This window comes from Mauremys mutica, chromosome 2 (assembly GCF_020497125.1).
Source record: "Mauremys mutica isolate MM-2020 ecotype Southern chromosome 2, ASM2049712v1, whole genome shotgun sequence".
Lineage (NCBI taxonomy): Eukaryota > Metazoa > Chordata > Testudines > Geoemydidae > Mauremys > Mauremys mutica.
The window spans coordinates 266,078,055-266,101,860 of NC_059073.1; the positions used below are offsets into that span (position 1 = coordinate 266,078,055).

At 44.3% G+C, this 23,806-nt stretch overlaps 1 protein-coding gene across 2 annotated transcripts in view; it reads left to right on the forward strand.

Moving 5' to 3' along the window:
• ZEB1 (zinc finger E-box binding homeobox 1) overlaps positions 1-23,806 on the forward strand; it is a 228,261-nt gene that overhangs the window by 161,112 nt on the left and 43,343 nt on the right. For both annotated transcript variants that reach the window (XM_045003641.1, XM_045003642.1), the window contains exons 3-4: positions 10,942-11,004; positions 12,662-12,823. In XM_045003641.1, the coding sequence (XP_044859576.1) occupies positions 10,942-11,004; positions 12,662-12,823 (225 nt within the window). The remainder of the gene's footprint in view (positions 1-10,941; positions 11,005-12,661; positions 12,824-23,806) is intronic.

The following is a 23,806-nucleotide window of genomic DNA, read 5'->3' on the forward strand; positions in this document are numbered from 1 at the left end:
AGCTGGGGTAGAAGGTGCTGAACTCCCTAATAACTTTTAACCCAGGGATGAAGGTACTCACCTGTGTTGTGGGAGATGCTCAGTTCAAGTCCCCCCTCCACCTGAGATGGAGAAAGAATTGGAACAGGGCTACTTCTCCTGTGAGTGGAGCAGAGGGACTCAATCCAGGACCTCCCATCTAGGCTACATTCTCATTTTCATGCTTGTTCTCTCTTTCTAATCTGATGTTGAAAGTATTCCATGCTTACTGGATCAGGCCCTCCAGACAAGTTAGGTGCAGGAACACTTAACTTCCCCCTTTCATGAATCACTCAGGAGAGGGGCACTGGATTGTGGGAGCCAAGGAGTAAGAGCCACTTGGGGAGCCGAGGCAGCTTTGGGGAGTCGCCAACCCTCCACCTGCCCAGGGTGGGAGGGCCCAAGAGCCCGTGCCCCAGCTGTCACTCTTCGGCCCCCAGGGTGGAAGCCAGAGCTAAATCAGGGTAGGAGCTGTGGGGAGCCACGGACCCTCCACCTGCACGGGGCGGAGAATCAGGGGGAACGGTGACAATTGGCCAGGAGCTGCTCTCAGATCTACCCAACCCCAGGCAGGTGGAGGGGCCCAGACTTCCTGGTCCAGCTCCAGCTTTGCTGCAGGGCGGGGCCTCCCGAGGAAAAGGAGGGTTGGGGCAGGGTCTCATGACTCCCACACTTTTAGGAATAATCCCATACATGCTGTGCTTTCTCAGAGCTTTATCAGTGTAATTTCATCTGCTTTTACTGTTCTTATTTAAAATATACCATCAGCCTTTCAAATCTAGCTGATAAAATTGAGCAGCTGAACCAAATTGTACAATAAACCTGGTATGTGTGCAAGCATGAGTTTGAGAGACAGGTGGCTTAGCTTTTAAGCTTGGCTCTAAATAGCTCCATATGTATAAATTTGTACAAAACCATGAATTTGGATTGGGCTCAGTTATTAACTTTACTATATTTTGATTTTTGTCTCTATTATAAATACATTAAATATGCAGCAAATGATCGTGTATACGTCAGTGATTTTTACTAACATAGACTTTCATAGCTGTTTGAACAGCTAGTAGATTTAAATAATTAATATACTGTGTGTTTGCTAAATTAAAGTTTTTAACATTCAATACTGAAAAATATACATACTCTAAAACATTCTTCTTATAGTGAAGAGAAGTCAGTTTTCGTGGTTTGTTAACATTATGATTTATGTAAGTATGTGATTTGAGTATTTTGCAATAGATAAATCAGAGAAAAGGAGAAGGATATAGTAGTTTTACAACATTTTGATTTGCCATGTATTTATATTTTTGACATTTGTAGTAAGAAAGTTCAGTCACAAGTATTTTGGTGCTCTTGGTTGTACAGCATAGGTCTAAGGAAACAACACTTGAATATGTGCTGTTTGTCTTAAAGGGAAAAGCCAATAGGGTGGGTAACTGAAGCACTGAGAACATCCCTGAAACACTTGTGTGTGTGTTTTAGAATACCAGTTTACAGCATGTGTAGCAAGTTGTGTTTTCCTCAATAACCTGTACTGAAATTTATCCTGCATATCTGGCCTCAGTGTACTTTTTGGTTTTCACCTGATTGATCAGTTCAGAAAAATGTAGAAGTAGGTGCAACATACTTAAACTACATTTCATTATCAGATCAGTTTCTTTCCGTTTCCAGCAATTCTAACTGAAGTTCTAAAAGATCTTCAGAACAGGTGTCTCAAATATAAGGTGTATATCTCAAGAGGTTTAACTGAAACACGCATACAAGTCTCAACAAGTGAACCACATGTATCCCATTCAAGTTGATGGCAATGTTCCAGCATTGGTGTGTGTTGTGATTCTATAAGGTCTTCTTCCCCTTTTAGTTTAAACTAAAACTTACATTATATTTTAAAAAGTATATTGTTATAAAGTAAAGTTTTCTAATGAAAAAATACAGTGTTATTAAACTAAGGCATGATAAATTTCCAAGTAAAATATATAGGAAATTCAGAAAATGCATATTTTGCTCCTCTTACAGGTTTTTTTCAGGTGTTTAAAACTTGACTGAAAAATTCCATTCCTGCTGGATTTCTGTATAAGCATCTTAGACTGAGAGCAAGATTCTTTTTATCTTTCTCTATGTTTAAAAAAATAGTTCAGACATTTGAGGAATCCAAATGCATTTAAAAAATTAGTTCAGATACATTTTTGTGTTTGTGTAATTTAAATCCATAACAAGGAGCAATAGCTTTTGGCATTAAGAGTATAATTTTGAAAAGACCTTATAGAATCAACAAAGTATTCAAGCTCTGAAAACCACATAAGATGAAATTCATGCTGCTGAAGAGAGCACACTCAAGACCCCATGCAACATTTAAACCCCACATTAAGAGTTTAAGTAGGGCTTAAGTGCAGGGTATCTGGTATGTGGCAAATTTCACCCATAATGTGCACACACTCAACAACTGGATGCCATTCATATCTAGTGGATGCAATGCTTATTAAACTAATTTTATTTCTGTATTCCTTTTGATTTAAGTTTACACTTGTATCTTAGTGCCTTCCAAGTTAAAAAATAAGTATGGTTACTAATGTCAGTCAAATGATGTTTTCTTACCATTTTCCCTCTACCCTCCTCACTCCAAAGGGGAAAAGTTAGATTTGGTTTGTCTTTTTTTTTTTTAAAGTAGAAGTAAAACTAATATGCTGTAGGTTGATATCCAGGAAACCCGAGTTGAAGTGAGTCTTGCTTGTCAATGGGAAGATTATAAGGTTTGTGGTTATTCTTAGTTTCTTCCAGAGTATATGCTACACTCTTGGGCCAGCCCTCAAAAAATCTTGTTTCCTGCACTTACAAGCTTCACCTCTGAAGTATGCAAAGCCATCATTTCTGAGGAGCAGGGCTATTGAGGGTGGTCAAGGTCCTGGAGGGTAAGACCTTGTGTAACCAGACCATGTCAGTTTTTATAGCCTTAAAACTGACAGCTGAGAATTTAAACTTCAATTGATGTTTTCTAGAGAGGCTTTGAAGTTGAAGAAGTACAGATTGTGTTTTCTCAGTAACCTGGGTTACTGAGGAGTCATGCTGCAGCATTCTGCATTGGTTGCAGCTCTTTTCAGGCCTGATGCTTTCAAGCCCAATGTAAGCTGCATGGCGTAATCAAGCTCAGATATAATGGAAGTGTGGTATGATTCAAGACAGGTTATTCCCAAAAAGTACAGGCCCTAGCCAGTCAGAGAGGGGAGATCAACTTGACTGTAGACAGTTCTTGCTGTGTGCCAGTCCAGAATCAGAAAGTTGTCTATAAAGATTACTATACTACAGAATGCCTTGATGATTTGTGGAATATCTCCTCCTCCACTAGAGACAGCACTGTGGCAAAAAACTCGTTGAAAGTGTTTCTCTGTCTAGCAAAAAGGAGATTTTGCTTATAGAGTTTAGCTTCAGCCAAGTCCACTTTCTCCATGTGCTGATCTTTGTTAATCTAACTGTCTCTGACTGATATTGTAGGCTGTGAACAATAGGTAGAGTTATGTGTATTGTTGGCATTTGAGCCCATAAAATCTCTCCATTTCTCTGAGCAACTGTTTGTAAATATTGAAGAGGAAGGGAAGAGAAGGGAACTGCATAGTACTCCACAGATGAGGGCTCTGGCCTCAGAGGCACAGATGCCCATCACTACCTTCTGGGTGTAACTCTTGAGAAATGTTTCACACCATTTTAGAGCTTCTGCCTGAGCCTCTGCTACTTCTCTTAGGCATGGTCTACACTACAGGGTAGGTCGAATTTAGCCGCGTTAGGTTGATTTTAAAATGAATGCGTCCACACAACCAACCCCGTTCCGTCGACTTTTCTGTACTCCTCCCCCAACAAGGGGATTAGTGCTAAAAATCAACCTAACTGGGTCGAATTTGGGGTAGTGCGGACGCAAATCGACGGTGCTGGCCTGCAGGAGCTATCCCAGAGTGCTCCAATGTGACCACTCTGGACAGCATTTTGAACTCCAATACACTAGCCAGATACACAGGAAAAGCTCTGGGAACTTTTGAATTTAATTTCCTGTTTGGTCAGCATGGCAAACTCAGCAGCACAGGTGACCATGCAGTTCCCCCCCAGAATCATAGAGCGTAGAATGTTTCTACGCTCCCCCTATCATCTCCGTCCCTGAGGTTATCGCAGATTAGAAGGCGAAAACGCACTCGCGATGACATGTTTTCCGAGCTGATGCAGTCCTCCTGCACTGATAGGGCACAGCTTAATGCATGGAAGCATTCAGTGGCAGAGGCCAGTAAAGAATTAAGTGAGCGTGAAGAGCAGAGGCAGGACACGATGCTGAGGAAAGCCAGCAAGAGCACAGACCCCCTCTGCATCTACTGTATAACCGCCTACCCTCCTCCCCATGTTCCATAGCCTCCTCACCCAGATGCCCAAGAACGCGGGGGGAAGGCTCCCAGACACTTCACTCCAGAGGATGTCCCAAGTAACAGAAGGCTGTCATTCAAACCATTTGATTTTTAGTGTGGCTACAATAAGCAATGTGGCCGTGTCCTTCCCACCTCCCCCACCTCACTCGAGCTACCTTGTCTGTTATCTCATTTTAAAAAAAAATAAAGGAAGAATGCATGGTTTCAAAACAATAGTTACTTTATTTCGAAGGGGGGAGGGTGGTTACCGGCTTACAGGGAATTAAAATCAACAAAGGGGGCAGGTTTGCATCAAGGAGAAACACACACAACTGTCACACCGTAGCCTTTCCACTCATGAAACTGGTTTTCAAAGCCTCTCTGATGCGCAGCGCGCCTTGCTGTGCTCTTCTACTCGCCCTGGTGTCTGGCTGCTCAAAATTGGACACCAGGTGATTTGCCTCAACCTCCCACCCCACCATAAACGTCTCCCCCTTACTCTCACAGATATTATGGAGAACACAGCAAGCAGCAATAACAATGGGAATGTTGGTTGCGCTGAGGTCTCACCTAGTCAGCAAACAGTGCCAGCGAGCTTTTAAAGTGCGTGACGGTGAGCTGAGTGGGCTCCATTCTTGCCATGGTATGGCGTCTGCATGGGTAATCCAGGAAAAAAGGCGTGAAACGATTGACAGCCACTGCTTTCATGGAGGGAGGGGCAACTGACGACATGTACCCAAAACCACCCACGACAATGTTTTTGCCCCATCAGGCATTGGGAGCTTAACCCAGAATTCCAATGGGCAGTGGAGACTGCGGGAACTGTGGGATAGCTACCGACTATGCACCGCTCCCTAAGTCGATGCTAGTCACGGTAATGAGGACGCACTCCGCCAACTTAATGCGCTTAGTGGGGACATACACAATCGACTGTATAAAATTGATTTCTAAAAATCAACGTCTATAAAATCGATTTAATTTCGTAGTGTAGACATATCCTTAGGCTGGATAGTAATAGTCTATGATCAGCCATATTGAATGCTGCAGTGAGATCCAAGAGTATGACTATCCCTTCATCTATAGATAGCAAGAGATTGTTCATCCGCACTACCAGTCGTGATTCTGTTCCATGTCCTGGCCTGTCAGTTTACTGGGAATAGTGCAGAGCAGGTAGAACAGTGCTAAGGATCTGACTCATTTGCTGGTGTCCTCATCTAGGATGAGGTGAGTGCAAGATGCCCAAAAAGCCTTTAGTCAAAGTGCTGCAAATCACATTTAAAGGGCTTTTAGCACCAAGTCCAGACTACTCTTGGATAGCGGACATCTGACTCCTACTAACTGGCTCAGGTCTATTTAGAAAAGCTGGACGTGCACAAGTCCATGGGTCCAGATCTAATGCATTCAAGGGTGCTGAGGAAGTTGGCTGATACGATTGCAGAGCCATTGGCCATTTTCTTTGCAAATTCGTGGCAATCAGGGGGAGGTCCTGAACGATTGGAAAAAGGCAAATATAGTGCCCATATTTTAAAAAGAGAAGAAAGGATCCTGGGGAACTACAGACCGGTCAGCCTCACTTCAGTCTCCGGCAGAATCATGGAGCAGGTCCTCAAGGAATCCATTTTGAAGCACTTGAAGGGGAGGAAAATGATCAGGAACAGTCAGCATGGATTCACCAAGGGCAAGTCAAGCCTGACCAACCTGATTGCCTTCTATGATGAGATAACTGGCTCTGTGGATATGGGGAAAGCGGTGGATGTGATATATCTTGACTTTAGCAAAGCTTTTGATACGGTGTCCCACAGTATTCTTGCCAACAAGTTAAAAAAGTATGGATTGGATGAATGGACTATAAGGTGGATAGAAAGCTGGCTAGATTGTCGGGCTCAACAGGTAGTGATCAACAGCTCAATGTCTAGTTGGCAGCCGGTATCAAGCAGAGTGCCCCAGGAGTCAGTCCTGGGGCCGGTTTTGTTCAACATCTTTATTAATGATCTGGATGATGGGATTAATTGCACCCTCAGCAAGTTCTCAGATGACACTAAAATGGGGAAGAGAGGTAGATCTGCTGGAGGGTAGGGATAGGGTCCAGAGTGACCTAGACAAATTGGAGGATTGGGCCATAAGAAATCTGAGGTTCAACAAAGACGAGTGCAGAGTCCTGCACTTAGGAAGGAAGAATCCCATGCACCGCTACAGGCTGGGGACCGACCGGCTAAGCAGCAGTTCTGCAGAGCAGGACCTGGGGATTACAGTGGACGAGAAGCTGGATATGAATCAGTAGTGTGCTCTCATTGCCAAGAAGGCCAACGGCATATTGGGCTATATTAGTAGGAGCATTGCCAGCAGATCAAGGGAAGTGATTATTCCCCTCTATTTTACACTGGTGAGGCCACATCTGGAGTATTGCATCCAGTTTTGGTCCCCCCACTACAGAAGGGATGTGGACAAATTGGAGAGAGTCCAGCGGAGGGCAACAAAAATGATTAGGGGACTGGGGCACATGACTTACGAGGAGAGGCTGAGGGAACTGGGGTTATTTAGTCTGCAGAAGAGAAGAGTGAGGGGGAGATTTGATAGCAGCCTTCAACTACCTGAAGGGGGTTCTAAAGAGGATGGAGCTGGGCTGTTCTCAGTGGTGGCAGATGACAGAACAAGAAACAGTGGTCTCAAGTTGCAGTGAGGGAGGTCTAGGTTGGATATTAGGAAACACTATTTCACTAGGTGGGTGGTGAAGCACTGGAATGGGTTACCTAGGGAGGTGGTGGAATCTCTTTCCATAGAGGTTTTTAAGACCCGGCTTGACAAAGCCTTGGCTGGGATGATTTAGTTGGTGTTGGTCTTGCTTTGAGCAGGGGACTGTACTAGATGACCTCCTGAGGTCTTTTCCAACCCTAATCTTCTACGATTCTATTTGATCAGAGACTGTGCTGTATTCTTCTTCCTAGCACTGGATAACTTCTCCTTTCTGCTCCCCAGTGGCTATGTTTGCAGCATAGTTCTTAATTCCAGAATGCAAGGTAAACTGTTCACCGATGTTCCCATCCTTTGCTGAACATATATGACTACGGTCATTAAAGTGATTGTATATTTGTTTGCAGAAGTGTGTTGCAAGGCTAATAATATAACAAAAAATATAGAATACATATTCTGGTTATTAAACTTCTGCTATGTAAAGGTTAACACTTGGGGATATGCAAAGACTGAGTTAAATTTGTGTATCCTCAGGACACAGAATACCTTCCTACATGAAGAAAAAAGAAAGATGAAAGCTCAATAGATGGCTATGAAATTACTGCTGTTTGTTTAATGTATTATGGTAGTGCCCAAAGGCCTAGTCAGGATCAGGACCCTAGGTGCTGTACAAGCACACGGGATAGGGTGACCAGACAGCAAGTGTGAAAAATTGGGACAGGGTGGGGGGTAATAGGAGCCCATATAAAAAAAAGCCCCAAATATTGGGACTGCCCCTATAAAATCAGGTCACCAGGGCCAGCTTTAAGCCAATTCCCCCGAATCAGGCCTCGCGCTTAAGGGGGCCCCGCTCCTTAGGCGTCTTTTCAATTATTTTTTTTCTACTCACCCAGCGGCGGGGGTCCGCTCTGGTCTTCAGTGCATTTTGGCAGCGGGGGGGTCCGCTCCGGGGCTTCGATGGCATTTCAGCGGCAGGAGGGCTTGCAGTGCTGCAAAAGACCCGGCGCGGACCCCCCCGCCACCGAAGTGCCGCTGAAGCCCTGGACTGCCGACGGATATTCAAATCGGGCCCCGCCCTTCATAAAGCCAGCCCTGCTGGTCACCGTAACACAGGAAGGCATAGTCCATACCGTGAAGAGTTTACAAACTAGTAGATTTGGGGAATTTTTTTTACCTTCTGTGAAATTAAATCCTGTTGCCACTGAAATCTTAAATTACTCAGGATCAGCCTGGCTAATATTATTTTTGCTGGTTATGAAGCCAGAGGGGCTTGCTGTAAATTGTTATAAATAGTAAGTAAACTACATTAATAATCCCACTTCTCCAGCAGATACCATTGTCCTAATGAAGAGGGAAAACACGGTTTTGTGTAGTATGGGCTATTTTAAATAAACTAAGTATTTGGTTTTAGTGGATTTACAGCATGTAAAGCTTTTGGACTTGAAGCACATGACAGTTACCATTGGTGGATTGGATCAGACCAACAAAACATGGATTTGTCTATGACTAAGACTTTTCAAGTGATGGGCAAAGTTAGAGCTAGATTAAAGCACTCCAGTGTTCCTTTAATTATATATCTTGTTTGTGAAGATATCTGCAAGTGAAGGAATACTTTCTAGCCTATTAGTTCCATAGAGTTCTGTCAATCTTCATTACTACTGTCTCCACTATTAGAGTAGTTTGAATTATTCATCCTTTTTCTTTTGGAAAGACCTATTTAGAATGGAACTTAAAGTAGTCCTAGAAGTCCTCAGTTTATGTGTAAAGCAGAAACTGGCTTCTGTATTGATTTAAAAGGTAGCATGCCCTTGCTTTTTTAATAACCACTACAAATTATGGATTCTAGCATTTGTTGTGTGATTACAGCACTTTTGGCTCACTTCTGTGGGAGCATAAGAACATAGGAATTGTCATTCCAGATCAGTACTAGTATCCTGTATCTGAAAGGGGACAGGACCAGATGTTTTTCTTTTCTATTCTATTCTATTCTGTTCAGGTTTTATGCCATGCTTATCATTGTAGTATCTGAGTGCTTTCCAGTAGTGCATCTGTCATGTCTCGTTTGTTCTCTCATTTTTTCCCCAGAGGGAGAAGCATGTGCAGTGGAGTGTCTTGTTTTGGTAGTGTCTTTTTTTTTTAAATTTATTAATAAACATTGCAATGTGTATATTTTAGAGATGGCAAAGTCAAAGAAATGTGCCTTGCTTGGAGCAAAAAGCGATGAGGTCTATGATGGTCCTCAGTTCCTGGGGGAGTTCATTCTACAATCTCAGAGCACCCCCGAGAAAATTCTGTTTCCTTGCATGGGTGAGCTTTACTCTTATTGTTGAGAGTCCCATTGTGCCAGAGGAACGTAGAGGAACATGCTAGAATTCCCATAATGGACAATTATAGAATAATCTATTTAACCCCCACCAGCTGGTATATTCTCTGAAGCACTTGTATTTTTTGTCCTAATTAATGTAATTGTGGATTTTCTCATTATTCATATACTGTAAATGATCTGCTGCCTTTTTTGAATACCTCTAAGTTCTTGGACTTGCTATATGTGGCAGTGAGTTCCACAGGATAACTATGCATTGTGCAAAAAGTACTTTTTGGAATAAATATGTAGATTCCACTCTTCTGTCCGTGCTATATTAGATTTGTAATTAATGAAAGAATTTTTGACTCTTGTATAGGACTGCTATTCTAGCTCCTTCAGCAGCAAAAGCTTCGCTTCCCCCCCCCCCTCGCCCAATCTGGAGCCACTGTTTCTAGAGAGAAAACAGTAGACAGAAACAATAAATGATGGCCACCATCAATATATATTTGATGAAAATATGGGGCTGGTAATGAAAGTGACCTTCCAGTATAGAGGGTCACCATTCTGAAATGGTGTGGAGAACACCATGACCCATAGAACAATTTCACCATATCTAGTGCCTTGCCTAGATTCAGTCTTTAAAACTGATTTAAAATTAGCACATAAGGAAATTGTCAGATCATGATTTTGAAGTCAGTCCTATTTTGCAGAGATATATGGATCCTTCAATAAATCATCTTTTAAGGGCATCCATCCAACTGCCCAGAGATATGCAGTGGTGTCAGTAATAGTACTTTTGTATAAGTGGTGGTGTGGTAATTCCAGTACACAGGAAAGAAGTTGGTAAAACACTTAAAATCGCTTTTACACAACTGAAATATATGCTTTAATTCAATGCCAATATTTTCTTGCTTTCTCAATTCAATAGTCAAACCTAGCAAGAAAACTCATAATGGTTTTTATTTGGCTAAGTTTAATAGGCTCTAGATCTCTGCAGGTAATTATACAGTATTACATGATAGATTGTTGCAAATAATTGTGGAGTAATTACTGATGATCTGCTGGTTTTGCTAGTTAGAAAAAACAGAGCAAATGTGTTAATCTTACAATAAATTAACCTCTGAAAGCAATAATCTAGTGCATCAGATACTAAGAACAAACTACTTGCCTTTCATTCTAAGCAGCACACTTTGTACTTGCCAGAAAGATACTTGTACTACAAAAATACCATATTTGGATATGTTACAGCAATCCTTATCCTATTTTTTTCCCTGTCTTCAAATAATTGCTTTGGTATTGTATGTTTGCCTTCTGTTAAAATTTCAGTTTCTTTTTCTTGTAAAATCTTTATGACCTGAGAAAATCAATACAGCTAAAATCATGAGGAATCCATATTTTTTTAAGTATATGAGATTTAAATATATTTTCCCCAAACATTAGAAAAATATGGACATTTTTGTTTAAGAAATAAGGGAACGTTTGTAATATGCAAAGAAAGATGATGGTATTTTAAAATGTTAATTATTTCTCTTTTGCAATATTATATTTCAGATGGAAAAGAAACAAAAGAAATCCTGGGGCCTGAAGCTCAAGCCGATGAAGCTGGATGTACAGGTATTTGTCTAATTAAATTCTGTAATCTGTGCCCCTTCGCTGCTCCGGCCGCCCTGCAGCTTTTGTGGTTTGTTTTTTGGGGGGATTCCCCTTCGCTGCTCCGGCCACCCCGCAAGTTTGGGGGTTTTGTTTGTTTGGTTGGTTTTGGTTCTTTTGCTTGGGGCGGAAAAAAAGCCAGAGCCAGCCCTGTCTGCCTTGCAGCAGGGTGGTGGGGTGGGGCTTCTGCACAGCAGGTCGGGGGGTCTCGTGGCTTCAGCTCTGCAGGGCGTATCTGCTGGAGCTCAAGCCCCAGCAGGCATCTCCACCAGAGCTGAAGCCACGAGCCCCAGTAAGTGCCTTCCGGCTCTCAAATTCCTGAAGATTGTCATATGCGGCTCAAAGAGTCAGTAAATTTGGCCACCCAAGGATTATTCGGAAATATGTTTGCATTTTTTTAATCTTGGTATACATATTTTAACCATAAGGTCAATACCAAAGAGACCAAAGAACTACTTTACAGTACGTATGGTGAAAACTGTCCCATGTCATAAATAGAATCTAGTGCTTGGATTTTAAAACAGGAGGACCAGTATGAGACTTCACACTGTGAGACAAATGGTAAAGCTTTACCTTCTTATAAAAAATATGCTGCACATTAATAACTGAGAATGAAGTATAGGATAGTAATTTACAGTCAAAGCTTTCACAGAATGCATTTCATGGCAGTAAGTATAAACTGCATGAATAATGTATTCAAGCAGATATTTACTAGCAACTATTTGTCATGCTATAGATTATGTAAAATATTTAACTGTATTTTTGCTAATAGTGAAATACAGTTTTAATGAAAAACAAATGAAGTTGATCATTGATTGTGCCAAGCTTAAACCTAGATGATTTGGAACAGTACTAATTAGATCCAGAGCAAACTGTTTGAAACCTCTGGCCAAACCTTGGTGAACAAGCTATTCAAACTCTCAAGCAGCAAACTCAAACTCTTCAGCCAGCAAGCATGCTTTTCAGTGAAAATCTGCATGAATATGTCCTACGGGTTTGCAGTAATGAACAAACTTTAAATAGAATTAAAAATTGTATCTTGAAGGCAACAAATTCAGCCTTGCAATTGCAGGACCCAAAGAAGCTGCAGGAATGGCAAGTGCCATTCAGAATAGGATCACTCAGTCATGACCAAGAATCCATCATTTTATTCTAAGATTTTTGGGAAAGTTAAGTGGAACAAAGGAGCCTAACATGGACAAAGTTAGGACTTTTTTTAAAAAATTGTCCTAATTTTTTGTTTTTGTATTATCTTTTACGAATCTGAAGATGGAGGAACCATTCAGGAAGGGAATTCACAATGGGAAATAAAAACATAATGCCACCATTTAGTGGTTTGAAGGGAGGTGTCGATAATTGTGACCTGTAGGTGATTTCTTTTCAGTCTGTATGGTGTCCCTTTAACTTCACTATGCCACAGTTTCTCTATTTGTAAAATTGGGCTAAAACTCTTTTATCTCACAGGATTTAACCTAAGACTTAATTAAGATTTGTGAAGTGCATTGAGATCCTTGAATGGAAGATGCTATAGAAGTGCAAAATATTATTGTCACGTATGTATTATTTTAAAATGTTTTCATATGACGTTGAAATTCCGTTAAAGATTTATTTTTTATTTTAGTAAAAAAAAATGAAGGTGATTCTGAAGTAGAAAATGAACAAAATCATGACCCCAATGTTGAAGAATTCCTTCAACAGGAAGATACAGCTGTTATTTACCCTGAAGCACCTGAGGAGGACCAGAGACAAGGCACACCAGAAGCTAGTGGTCAGGATGAAAATGGTAAATATTATTTCACTAATCAGTAGTCTTTACAAAATGAATTGCACTGAAAGGTTGACCTAGAAAGTCCCTATATTTTAGAAAAATAAGGATCCAGGCATCTACTGTAGACTGTGTAGCTGTTGAAATAAATGGGAGTTCAAACCACTGATTGTTATGTAATGAGGCTATAATCAAGCAAAAATTACTTTTAAGGTTTCTGATTCTTAAGTGGCCTTAAGTTTAGCATTGACTATTTATTTTTATGATAGATTTTGCTAATACCCTCTTATAAATTCTGTTTCGCTTACTTGTCTTGTGTGAAAGTAACAACTGATACATGCGATAATTAAAACATTTGGGTTTTGATTATTTGTTATGGGAATTGTTAAGTGGAAATGCTAGTCTACAATAACGGAGTGTAAAATAACAGTCTAGAACTCCATTTGATAATATATGCAAAGATATAATAAAACAACATTTAAATAATTGTAAACAGATTGAGTCAAACTAGCACACTTTCTGTAAAAGTAACTTGTGTCTCTGTAACCGGTTGTTTATTTGAAACATATAATAAAAATAATTGGCAAAGAGAATCTGCTAGATAATAATTCCTTGAAGATCTAAATAATTTCTGGCAAGTTCCTTCTCAAAAGACTAATAAGAAAATAGGAAATACTGGTTTACATACAAAATTATCTTCTGGAATAAGAAATGGCTAAACAGTAGAAAAATAACAATTAATGGTTGTTTTTCATAGTGGAGATAAATTGCAAGCTAGATAAACATTATTACTTACAAAAAATTAAATTATTTTTTTAAACTTAAAACAATTTTTAGTTGAAATCAGATTTTTTGATTCACATATTGCTAGTTCTTTCTTCCCATTTTATAGCCTTAAATTGCAAAAATGGATGATCTGCACTAATTTTCTTAATTCTTTTCCTGGTTGTTAGCAAAATTTCAGATTTTTCACAGATTTTTTTCTATTAAGAAGTTTCTTACTGGAAATTCATAGCTGTAAAGAAAAATGCTGAGCTGAACTGAAAAGACAATTCCAGAGTCTTATTCAAATCCTTACTGCAAGAACACCACAAACACAATAATTGATAAGCAAATAGCCCATGGTCTATTTGCAACCAACATCACCCTCAGATATATTGAGACTCCACAAGTCAAGAAAACTGAAGTGCTTTGACCAGGCTATGCTCCATCAGCCATTTGAAGTCAATGGGACTTGTACTCCTAAAACACTTAAGCTCGGAATTTCAAAAGCACTTAGATACCCAAGTACTGGCTTAGTAGCCTAAATGTAGGCTCTCATTTTTTAATATGATGGCCTGTCTGTATAAAAAAAAGTTCAGTTACTTTGTTAATCTAATAAATGTATATAACTTGTTGTGTTAACACCTAAGCAATTTTGTTTTGAAGTGCCAAGATTTTATGCCATGCAGAGAGATGTTTATTTTTTAATAAAAATAAAATATAAGCTTCTTACGTTGCAAACACTGTCATCAAACATGCATAGCCTACTGAGAACTGTTGCACCAGCCAGGATGGCTATGGTTGATGGGTGTGGCACCAGGCATCGTGTAGTGAAATTCCAAGATCTGGCTCAATCATGCAAATCCATGAATACTTGGGGCAGTGCTAGGTAGGGTCAGGTCGTGCACCCCTTTGCACATCAATGGAGAGATTGATAGCACGCTGTGCTGGGATGTTTTTGTCCATCCTGGCATCATAGCTGAAAAGCATACAATGCTGCTTTTCAGTGTAATGAGCAACTGAAGGAAGGACAGAGCTCTGCAAGATTATGACATTTCACACAAAGTCAAACAAGTTTATGCTTAGGATTTGACACTAACAGTGCATATGGAGTGTCTTTAGCTGCTCCAAGTCTGCCTATAAGAAGGGCCAGGTTTCTGATCCATATATACAGGTAGTACACAGGTTTGATAGATCCTGAAGTTTGGCCTGGTCTATACTAGAAAGTTAGTGTAAGCTTCCTACCTCTCAGGGACCGGGTGCACCCTCCGGTGGCATCGGAGAATTGGTACGCCCATCGGAGAGTTGGTCGGGCAGCTTGGCGTGCAGCTGCACAATTGCACAATAGCAGTTCAAACCTCCAGAGGAGGATTAAGCAAACAGCCAGTAGTCCAGGCCTCCTGCCTGGGGTAAATGGCAATAGTCTATGGCCCAGGCCCTCTAGGTGTGGACTTGAGCAATTACAGTCTATGGCCCCGGCCACCTGGCTGGGGTAAATGACTATAATCTATGGATCAGGCCTTCTGGATGAGGCCTAGGGTTCAGGCCTCCTAAGGTGATGGCCAAGCAAACAAACAGTCAGTAATTCCGGCCTTCTAGCCTAAAGGTTTGCATACAAACATCCCCGCATATGGATTTTCTACAGCGATAGAACCCCTTTCATCACTGTACTAAGTGTCTACACCGGTGGTACTCAACCTTTTTATAATTGTGGGTTGTAGGCCACAGGTTAAGAACCATAGAGCCCCCTTCTCTCCCCGCCCACTCCTCTATGCCCAGTGCCCCCTGCCCAGAGACCCCTCCACAGAGCGGGGCCAGAAGTGGAACATGGGGCCGGGCAGCTGGACCCTGGACCACAGCGCAGGGCTGGGCAGCCGGACCCCGCAGCTGGGACCCTGCTGCTGGGGGCTGGGAAGCTGACTGCTGGGACCCCACCACCCATGACTGGGCAGCTGACTGCCAGGACCCCACCACCCAGGGCCAGGCAGCCGGACCCCAGGACCCCGCCGCCCAGGGCTGGGCAGCTGGGACCTGGATCCCGCCATGCCAGGCAGGCAGCTGGACCTCCAGTGCCAGGCCAAAAGCAGAGTGCCCAGTGCAGGCCGGCAGCCAGTACCTGAGGCACAGGGCCAGGAGTGGAGCCCCACCTAAGATGTTCCCAGTGCCCCCCACCCCTTCACTGCCCAGAGCTCTGTCCCAACCTGCCCAGAGACCCACTCTCCCACACTCTGCCCCCATGCAACACTCACCAGCCCCCTGCTGGCAGGAGTGCTCCAGCAGGCTGCCAGACGTGGTCTCCCATTCAGCCAGCCAGCCCTGCCCCCACCAGCAGCAAATTTTGAATATTTTTTAGCACACAGGTGGGCCATAGATCTACACTACAGCGTGTGTAGTAAAGATGTACCCCAAGTCTCAGTGCAAAAACATTTTTGCTTCCATAAGTGAGACATGGACTTCATGCAGGAGGCTGTGAGATATTTTCATCAAAGAACATCCAGTTTGCTGAAACTATTTGGACTCTGCCTGTAGCCTAGGTAAATGAACTCATCAACACTCACTGCAGTAGTCAATTCCACCTGCACCAGGGATTGTGGTGGCCCAGCTCCAAGATTCATGCCATGAGGCATTCAATCCCATAGTGGAGACAACATCTTGGAGACCTTAGAGGGCAGGGCTGAAATTCTCTGACTTCTCCACTAGCAGGGCAGCGTCATTGATGTAGTCTTTGTCAGCGAAAACTTCTTGACCGACCTTGATTCTGACATGTGGAGCGGCAAGTCCCAATATCTAGTTAATAGCTTCACAGAATAATGCTGGGAAGAGAATTTTTTAATAATAATAATTGGAGATATACCTATCTCCTAGAACTGTAAGGGACCTCAAAAGGTCATTGAGTCCCCCGCCTTTACTAGCAGAACCAAGTACTGATTTTTGCCCCAGATCCCTAAGTGGCCTCCTCAAGGATTGAGCTCACAACCCTCGGTTTAGGAGGCTAGTGCTCAAACCACTGAGCTATGCCTCCCCCTGACTACATCCTTGCCACATACCTGGGGTCATGTAGAAACATGGAGAAAGCTGTGAACCACTACACACACTCACACCAATACCAGAGTGAAGACTGCGCACCAGATTTATCTAAACATCTGGAAAGCCAACTTCTTTCGGGGCAAGGGAAAGTGCTGACATATCACCGAATCAGAAGCTGCTCTGATGTTGATATATGCCACATGGAGTGAGTGGTTAAATTTTCAGTGCAGATGCCAGAAGCCAGAGGTAAGGACAGTGTCTATAGTCAACCATCCAACAGGGAAACCTGATTGCTGTGGAGGATAATGTTTGTTAAGGAGTGGTTGCATCCTACCAAGATAAATGTGAACAAAGACCAATAACAATGAGATTGGCCTGTAGCTGCCACACTTGGTGTGAGATCCTTTGCCCTTGTACAGGGACACTATGATGCCATCTTTCCATTCTTCTGGTATTTTGCCTGATGCCCACACTTTTAAGAACATGCCAGTGCTTACTGGTTCCAAGGTACCTTGAGCAGCTCGGGTTGAATACCATCAGGTCCCGCAGCATATCCATTCTGTAACTGTTGGCTGGCCTTTCATACTTTCTTGAGTGACGAAAGACCTGTGTTCTTCTTCGAGTGTTTGCTCATGTCAATTCCATTTTAAGCGCGACCACATGTGCAGTTGTCGGAGATTTTTGCCTTAGCGGTATCCGTAGGGTTAGCACTGGTGCCCCCTTGAGTGCCGCATTCATGCGCCGGTATATCAGGCACTGCCGACCCTACGTCCTCTCAGTTCCTTTTTACCGCTCGTGGTGGTTAGTCAGAGCACCTTTCCTTGCATACCAAGAGGTAGCAGTTTTCGTCTTTACTGACTTCGAGCCTTAGGGCCTTATAAATAGTTTGTTTATAGTAGTCAGTGTTAAGTGTAGTTAGCAGTTAAGAGTCCCAGCAGGGACTTTGCCTTGGGCCAGCATGCCCCTGTCTCCCAGGTTTAAGCCCTGCGTGGACTGCAACAGGCCTATGCCTGTAAGTGAGCCCCATAGCAGCTGCCTCAAGTGCTTGAGAGATAAATGCCATATTTGTAGAAGCTTTCAGCCCTGCACACAGAAGGAGCGGATATTTGTTTATGGGCTCTCCTCATGGAGTCCGCCCTTTGTCCGGCTTCCATGCCGTCCCACCAGGACTCGCTGAGTACATCTGCCTCGGTGTGCAGTGCTCCGCCCAGCACCATTCCCCATCGCCGGTGCCCCAAAAAAGGCTAAGAAGCATGGCTCCCCAGCACCAGGCAAGAAGGGCCATGAGTCATCGGGCAAGGGATCCACTTTGGGTCACCCGGCCACTCTGGAGCCACACATTCATGCCTTCCCCAGTCAGGGCCCTTAGCCCTTGAAAGATCGACAACCAACTCCCGGGAGCAGCCTGGGACCTAAACTCCTGACCGCACTGACACCTTCACAAGGTCCCCCAGTGCCAAGAGAACAAAGGCCTCTACTCACACCATCGACGCAGCATGTGTCTCAGGAATCAGCAAAGGCTCCCCACAAGGGCAAGCCAGCTGCTAAGACTTCTCTGGGGGCAGTGGAGTACTGCTGATCCCCCAAGACAAAGCAGCGCTCTCCACCTCCGTGCTGCAGATCACCAGAGTCAGAGCCCAGATCCTCTGGGGTTTGCCCTCGGTCACTGGCACTGCGATCATGGTCCCCGCCGTCTCGACATAGATCACCTAGAGGGAAATGCTGGTCTCCGTACTACCGGCACCATTCGCCCTCCCACTGGTCATCCTCTCAGCGCAGGTCCAGGTTGCCTGCCCCATGGGAGTGCTCCCTGTTGTGTCTCCGGTCCCCTCGATACTAGTCTCCAACGGCGACGGTCAGCAGACAGACTCAGGCTTCGATGGCTCCACCGTGGTCACCAGAAGGCAATTCCTCTGGCACAGAAGGACAGTTCAGCCCCTCACCTACACTTCACCAGTATGAATGGGTACCTGAGGCCACATCAACATCGGCTGTACCACCCTGGCAGCGTGGCCAGTGCAGTGGCCTTACTGGAGCACATGGGGAGTGCCAGTCACGGTGATGCCCCCTTCACATCACTCATCAGCCTCTGCCTAACAGCTGGCAACGCCGACAGCACTGGGCTTGGTGCACGAGGCATGCTTGGAGGTCAAGGCAGAGGAGCCTGCACCTACCCCTAAGTCTCCCTTCCCCCCCTAGATCCGGCCAAAGGGTTTGAGTACCTTTACATCCACCCTCCCATGGGCTCGCTGGTGGTCTCTGCAGCTAATGAAAAGGATAAGCAAGTACATACCAGCTCAACACTCAAAATAAAGAGGCCAAAAGATTGGACCTGTTTGGGAGGAAAATTTATTCAACTGGCAGCCTGCAATTCCACATCAGTCTCTCCTAGGGAGATACCATTTCAACTTATGGGACTCCCTCCATAAGTTCAAGTAGTTCCTCCCGCAGGGCTTGGCCCAGGAATTTGGCACCCTGGTGGAGGAGGGCACCACAGTGGCTTGGTGCTCCCTCCAGATGGCATGGGACACAATGGCTAAGGTGGTCATGGCAGCTGTGATTATGAGGCGCAGCTCCTGGCTGCAGACCGCCAGCCTCTCCCAAGAGCTGCAGACCTTGATCCAAGACTTCTCATTTGATGGGATCGATCATTTTTTCAGAGCAAACACATGCAAGGCTGCATGGGTTGAAGGACACTTGGGCCACTCTTTTCTCATTGGGTATGCATACACCGCAGTCTGTGAGAAAGTAGTTCTGGCCATTGTCACCCACCGCCAAGGCCTTGGCAATCTCACCTGCGCAGTTTGGCCTGGCAAGAAGCATTCATTTTGAGGGTCCAATCAAGAGTGATGCTCTAGTCACCTCCCAGGATGCACCAGGATCACCCTGTTCTTTCATCAACCATTTTCATCCCTACCATTCATCCTTGTTGCGAGTTACCTCGGATCGTTGTGTGCTGGAGATAGTGTCTCAAGATTACACCCTGCAAGACCTTGAACTCAAGAGTCCATCTCCATTGGCACTGCTTGTGAGTCACCTAGAATGGAATCGATATGAGCAAGCACTCAAAGAAGAAAAAATGGTTACCTACCTTTTCATAACTGTTGTTCTTTGAGATGTGTTGCTCATGTCCATTTCATTACCTGCCTACTGCCCCTCTGTTGGAGTTGCTGGCAAGAAGGAACTGAGGGCGTAGGGTCGGTGGTGCCTGATATACCGGCGCATGAGCGCAGCACTCAAGGAGGCACCACTGCTGACCCTACAGATAATGCTAAGGCAAAAATCTATGACGACCGAACACGTGGGCACGTGCATACCTGAAATGGAATGGCCAAGAGCAACACATCTCAAAGAACAGTAGTTACGGAAAGGTAAGTAACCATTTTTTCATCCCAGTGTCTGCAGCCATTTGGTTCACCAGGTCACGTGGCGTTGGATGGTTGTCAGCAGGTGCATAGTTGAATAAGCTTTCATAATGTGTTTTCCTTCTGCCCAGGACTTGTCCATCGAAGCAGAGTGAGTTGCCTGGTTTTGTGATGGGGATGTTAGAAGGCTGTTTATGGCTGCCAGTCAGGAGTGCAATGACTCTGTAGGCAAGATGCAGATTGTTGTACTTTAGGCTGTCCTCTGCTTCATTGGCCAGGGAGTTGAGATAGATCTCATGGTCATGTTTTACCCCTTCCCCCAAGGCCTTGCCCCCACTCCACCTCAAGCTCTGCCCCCACCCCACCTCTTTCTGTCCCCACCCCATCTCTTCCCGCCCAGTTCCCCCTCCTCTCCCAAGTGTGCCCCTTCCCCGCTCCTCCCCCTTCCTCTTAGCACCTCCTGCACTCTGTGGAACAGCTGACCACAGCAGGCAGGAGGCACTGGGATGGAGGGAGAGGAGTTGATCAACAAGGTCACCGGCAGGCACTGGAGGAGAGAGGGGAGCTTGGCTGCTGGTGGGTGCTAAGCACCTGCTAATTTTTTTCTGTGGGTACTCCAAGGCTGGAGCACCCATGGAGTCGGCACCTCTGCTTGTCAGTGACACAAAACTAAGCAGCTTGTGAGACACTTGAAAAGAATGCAATGAAACTGGAGAATTAGGCAGCATGATGGAAGACTAAGGGTGGGATTTTAAAATGCACCTGATTTATTCGGTTAACATTTTACCATTGACTTCACTGGAAGCAGTGTTAGGCCACAATGAACCTTTTAAATATTCCACCCTAAATGTAATTTAAACAAATGCAAGATACTGTAATACACATTGAGTGGTACTCAGACTGGAGTTGAGTGTGTTTCCACATCACTCTGCGTCACTTAAAAATGAATTATAAATGGGACAGAAAATAGACATTATATAAAAATGATGATAGGATGGACACACCTTTACTATTGTGTTCAGTTTTGCTCACGCCACCCAAAAGACAGGCAGAGAAGAGACTGAAAGTATCTACAGTAGGGTACCAGAAACAGTAGGTTTTACATAGTTAACCTGCAAGCATAGGCAGAGTTTGGGGGCTCATGGGAGGGCATTGCCACCCCCAATCTGCAAGCCTCAGGCACAGGGCCGACTTTATTAATTGCGGGACCCAATTCGAATACCCAGCGGCAGTCCGGGGCTTCAGCGGCACTTCGGCGGCGGGGGGGGGGGTCTGTTCTGGGTCTTCCGCGGCACCAAAGGACAAACCCCCTCCCCCCCAATGCAATACCACTGAAGACCCCTGCAGTGGACCCCCCCGCCGCTGAATTGCTGCCGAAGACCCCGGAGCGGACTGCCGCCAGGTGAGTAAAAAACATAATTAAAAAGGCGCCTAAGGCGCAGGCCCCTGGCGCAGGGCCCGATTCCGGGGAATTGGGCAAATCGGCCTAAAGCCGGCCCTGCTCAGGCAGGCAGCCTGAGTGTGCAATGTCATGAGTTCTGCAGAGGAGACAGGAGACTGCTAACAGCTTGTGCCCCTGAGGCAGGGAGTCGGAATTTTGTTTATAAACAGAGTGATTAACAGGTGATTAAGATAAGAAAGGGCTGTTAGGATGTTTCCTAAAGTTAAATGATCTGTTCCAAGCTTGGTGAACTGCAAAAAGTAAAAAGCGACAAAGAGTCCTGTTAGTCTGTAAGGTACCACAGGACTCTCTGTCACTTTTTACAGATCCAGACTAACACGGCTACCCCTCTGATACTTGCAAAAAGTAAGTAGCCTAGATGATAGAAAGTAACTACATTTTTTTCTACAAATGTTTCAAGAGGTGGTAACAAAGTTACTAAAGTTACTAATATCTTTCTTTGAGAAAATAACTGACTTTGTCTAAAAAGGAAATGCAGTAGATCTAATCTACCTGGATGTCAGTAAGGCAGTTGATACACTTCCACATGAGAAATTACTAGTTAAATTGGAGAAGATGAGGATTAATATGAGAACTGAAAGGTGGATAAGGAACTGGTTAAAGGGAAGACTACAGTAGGTCATACTGAAAGGTGAACTGTCAGACTAGGAGGAGGTTACTAGTGGAGTTCCTGAGGGATCAGTCTTGGGACCAACCTTATTTTACATTTTTATTACTGACGGCACAAAAAGTGGGAGTGTGCTAATAAAATTTGCAGATGACATAAAGTTGGGAGTTATTGCCAATACCAAGGAGGACCGGAATATCGTACAAGAAGATCTAGATAACCTTGAAAACTGGAGTAATAGAAACGGAATGATATTTAATAGTGCAAAGTGCAAGGTGATGAATTGAGGGCTAACAGCAAGAATTTTGCTATACGCTGGGGGATTTATAGTTGGACATGACAGTGGAGGAGAAAGAGCTGGGTGTATTGGTTGATCACAGGATGACTATGAGCCATCAATGTGATGTGGCTGTGAAAAAGGCTAAAGCAGTCCTAGGATGCATCAGGTGAGGTATTCCCTGTAGAGACAGGGAAGTGTTATACAAGGCACTGATTATCATTATACAAGGCACTGATGAGACCTCTTCTGGTGTATTTTGAGCAATTCTAGTCTCCCATGTTTAAGAAAGATTAATTCAACGTGGAACAGGTGCAGAGAAGGGCTACTTGGATGATCTGAGGAATGGAAAACCTATCTTATTACTCAAAGACCTTGGCTTGTTTAATCTAACCAATATGAGGCTGAGGGGAGATATGATTGCTCTGTATAAATACATCAGAGGGATAAATGCCATCGAGGGAGAGGAGTTATTTAAGTTGAGCATCAATGTGGACCCAGAACAAATACATATAAACTGGCCATCAACAAGTTTAGGCTTGAAATTAGGCAAAAGTTTCTAACCATCAGAGGGATGAAATTCTGGAGCAGCCTCCCAAGGGGAGCAGTGGGGGCAAAAAAACTAACTAGCTTTTAGACTGAGCTTGATAAGTTTATGAAGGGGATGGTATGATGAGACTGCCTACAATGGCATGTGGCTCATTGGCGACTGCCTGTAGCAAAAATCCCTAATGGCTGGAGAATGGATACTGGGAGGGCTCTGAGTTACTACAGAGAATTCTTTCCCAGGTATCTGCCTGGTGGGTCTTGCCCACTTGCTCAGGGTCTAACTCAGGAGTCGGCAACCTCTGGCATGCGGCTCGCCAGGGTAAGCCCCCTGGCAGGGCAGGCCAGTTTGTTTACCTGCTGCATCCGCACGTTCGGCCGATCGCGGCTCCCACTGGCTGTGGTTCACTGCTCCAGGCCAATGGGGGCGGGCAAGAAGCTGCGGCCAGCAAATCCCTCGGCTCACGCTGCTTCCTGCCACCCCCACTGGCCTACGATGGCAAACTGCGGCCAGTGGGAGCCGCGATCGGCCGAACCTGCAGATGCAGCAGGTAAACAAACTGGCTCACCCCACCAGGTTGCTTACCCTGGCGAGCCGCGTGCCAGAGGTTGCCGACCCCTGGTCTAACTGATCATCATATTGGGGTCGGGAAGGAATTTTCCCCTGGGTCATATTGGCAAAGTCCGTGCATTTTTTTTACCTTCTTTTGCAGCATGGGGCATGGGTAACTTGTAGGTTTAAACTAGTGCAAATGGTGAATTCTCTGTAACTTGACGTTTTTAAATCATGATATGAGGACTTCAGAAACTCATCCAAAGCTTAGGGATCTATTAGTGCGTGAGGTTCTGTGGCCTGCAGTGTGCAGGAGATCAGACTAGATGATCACGATGGTCCCTTCTGACTTTAGTAAAAGTATCTGAGTAAGAATATACATTACAATTTTAAACCTAACCA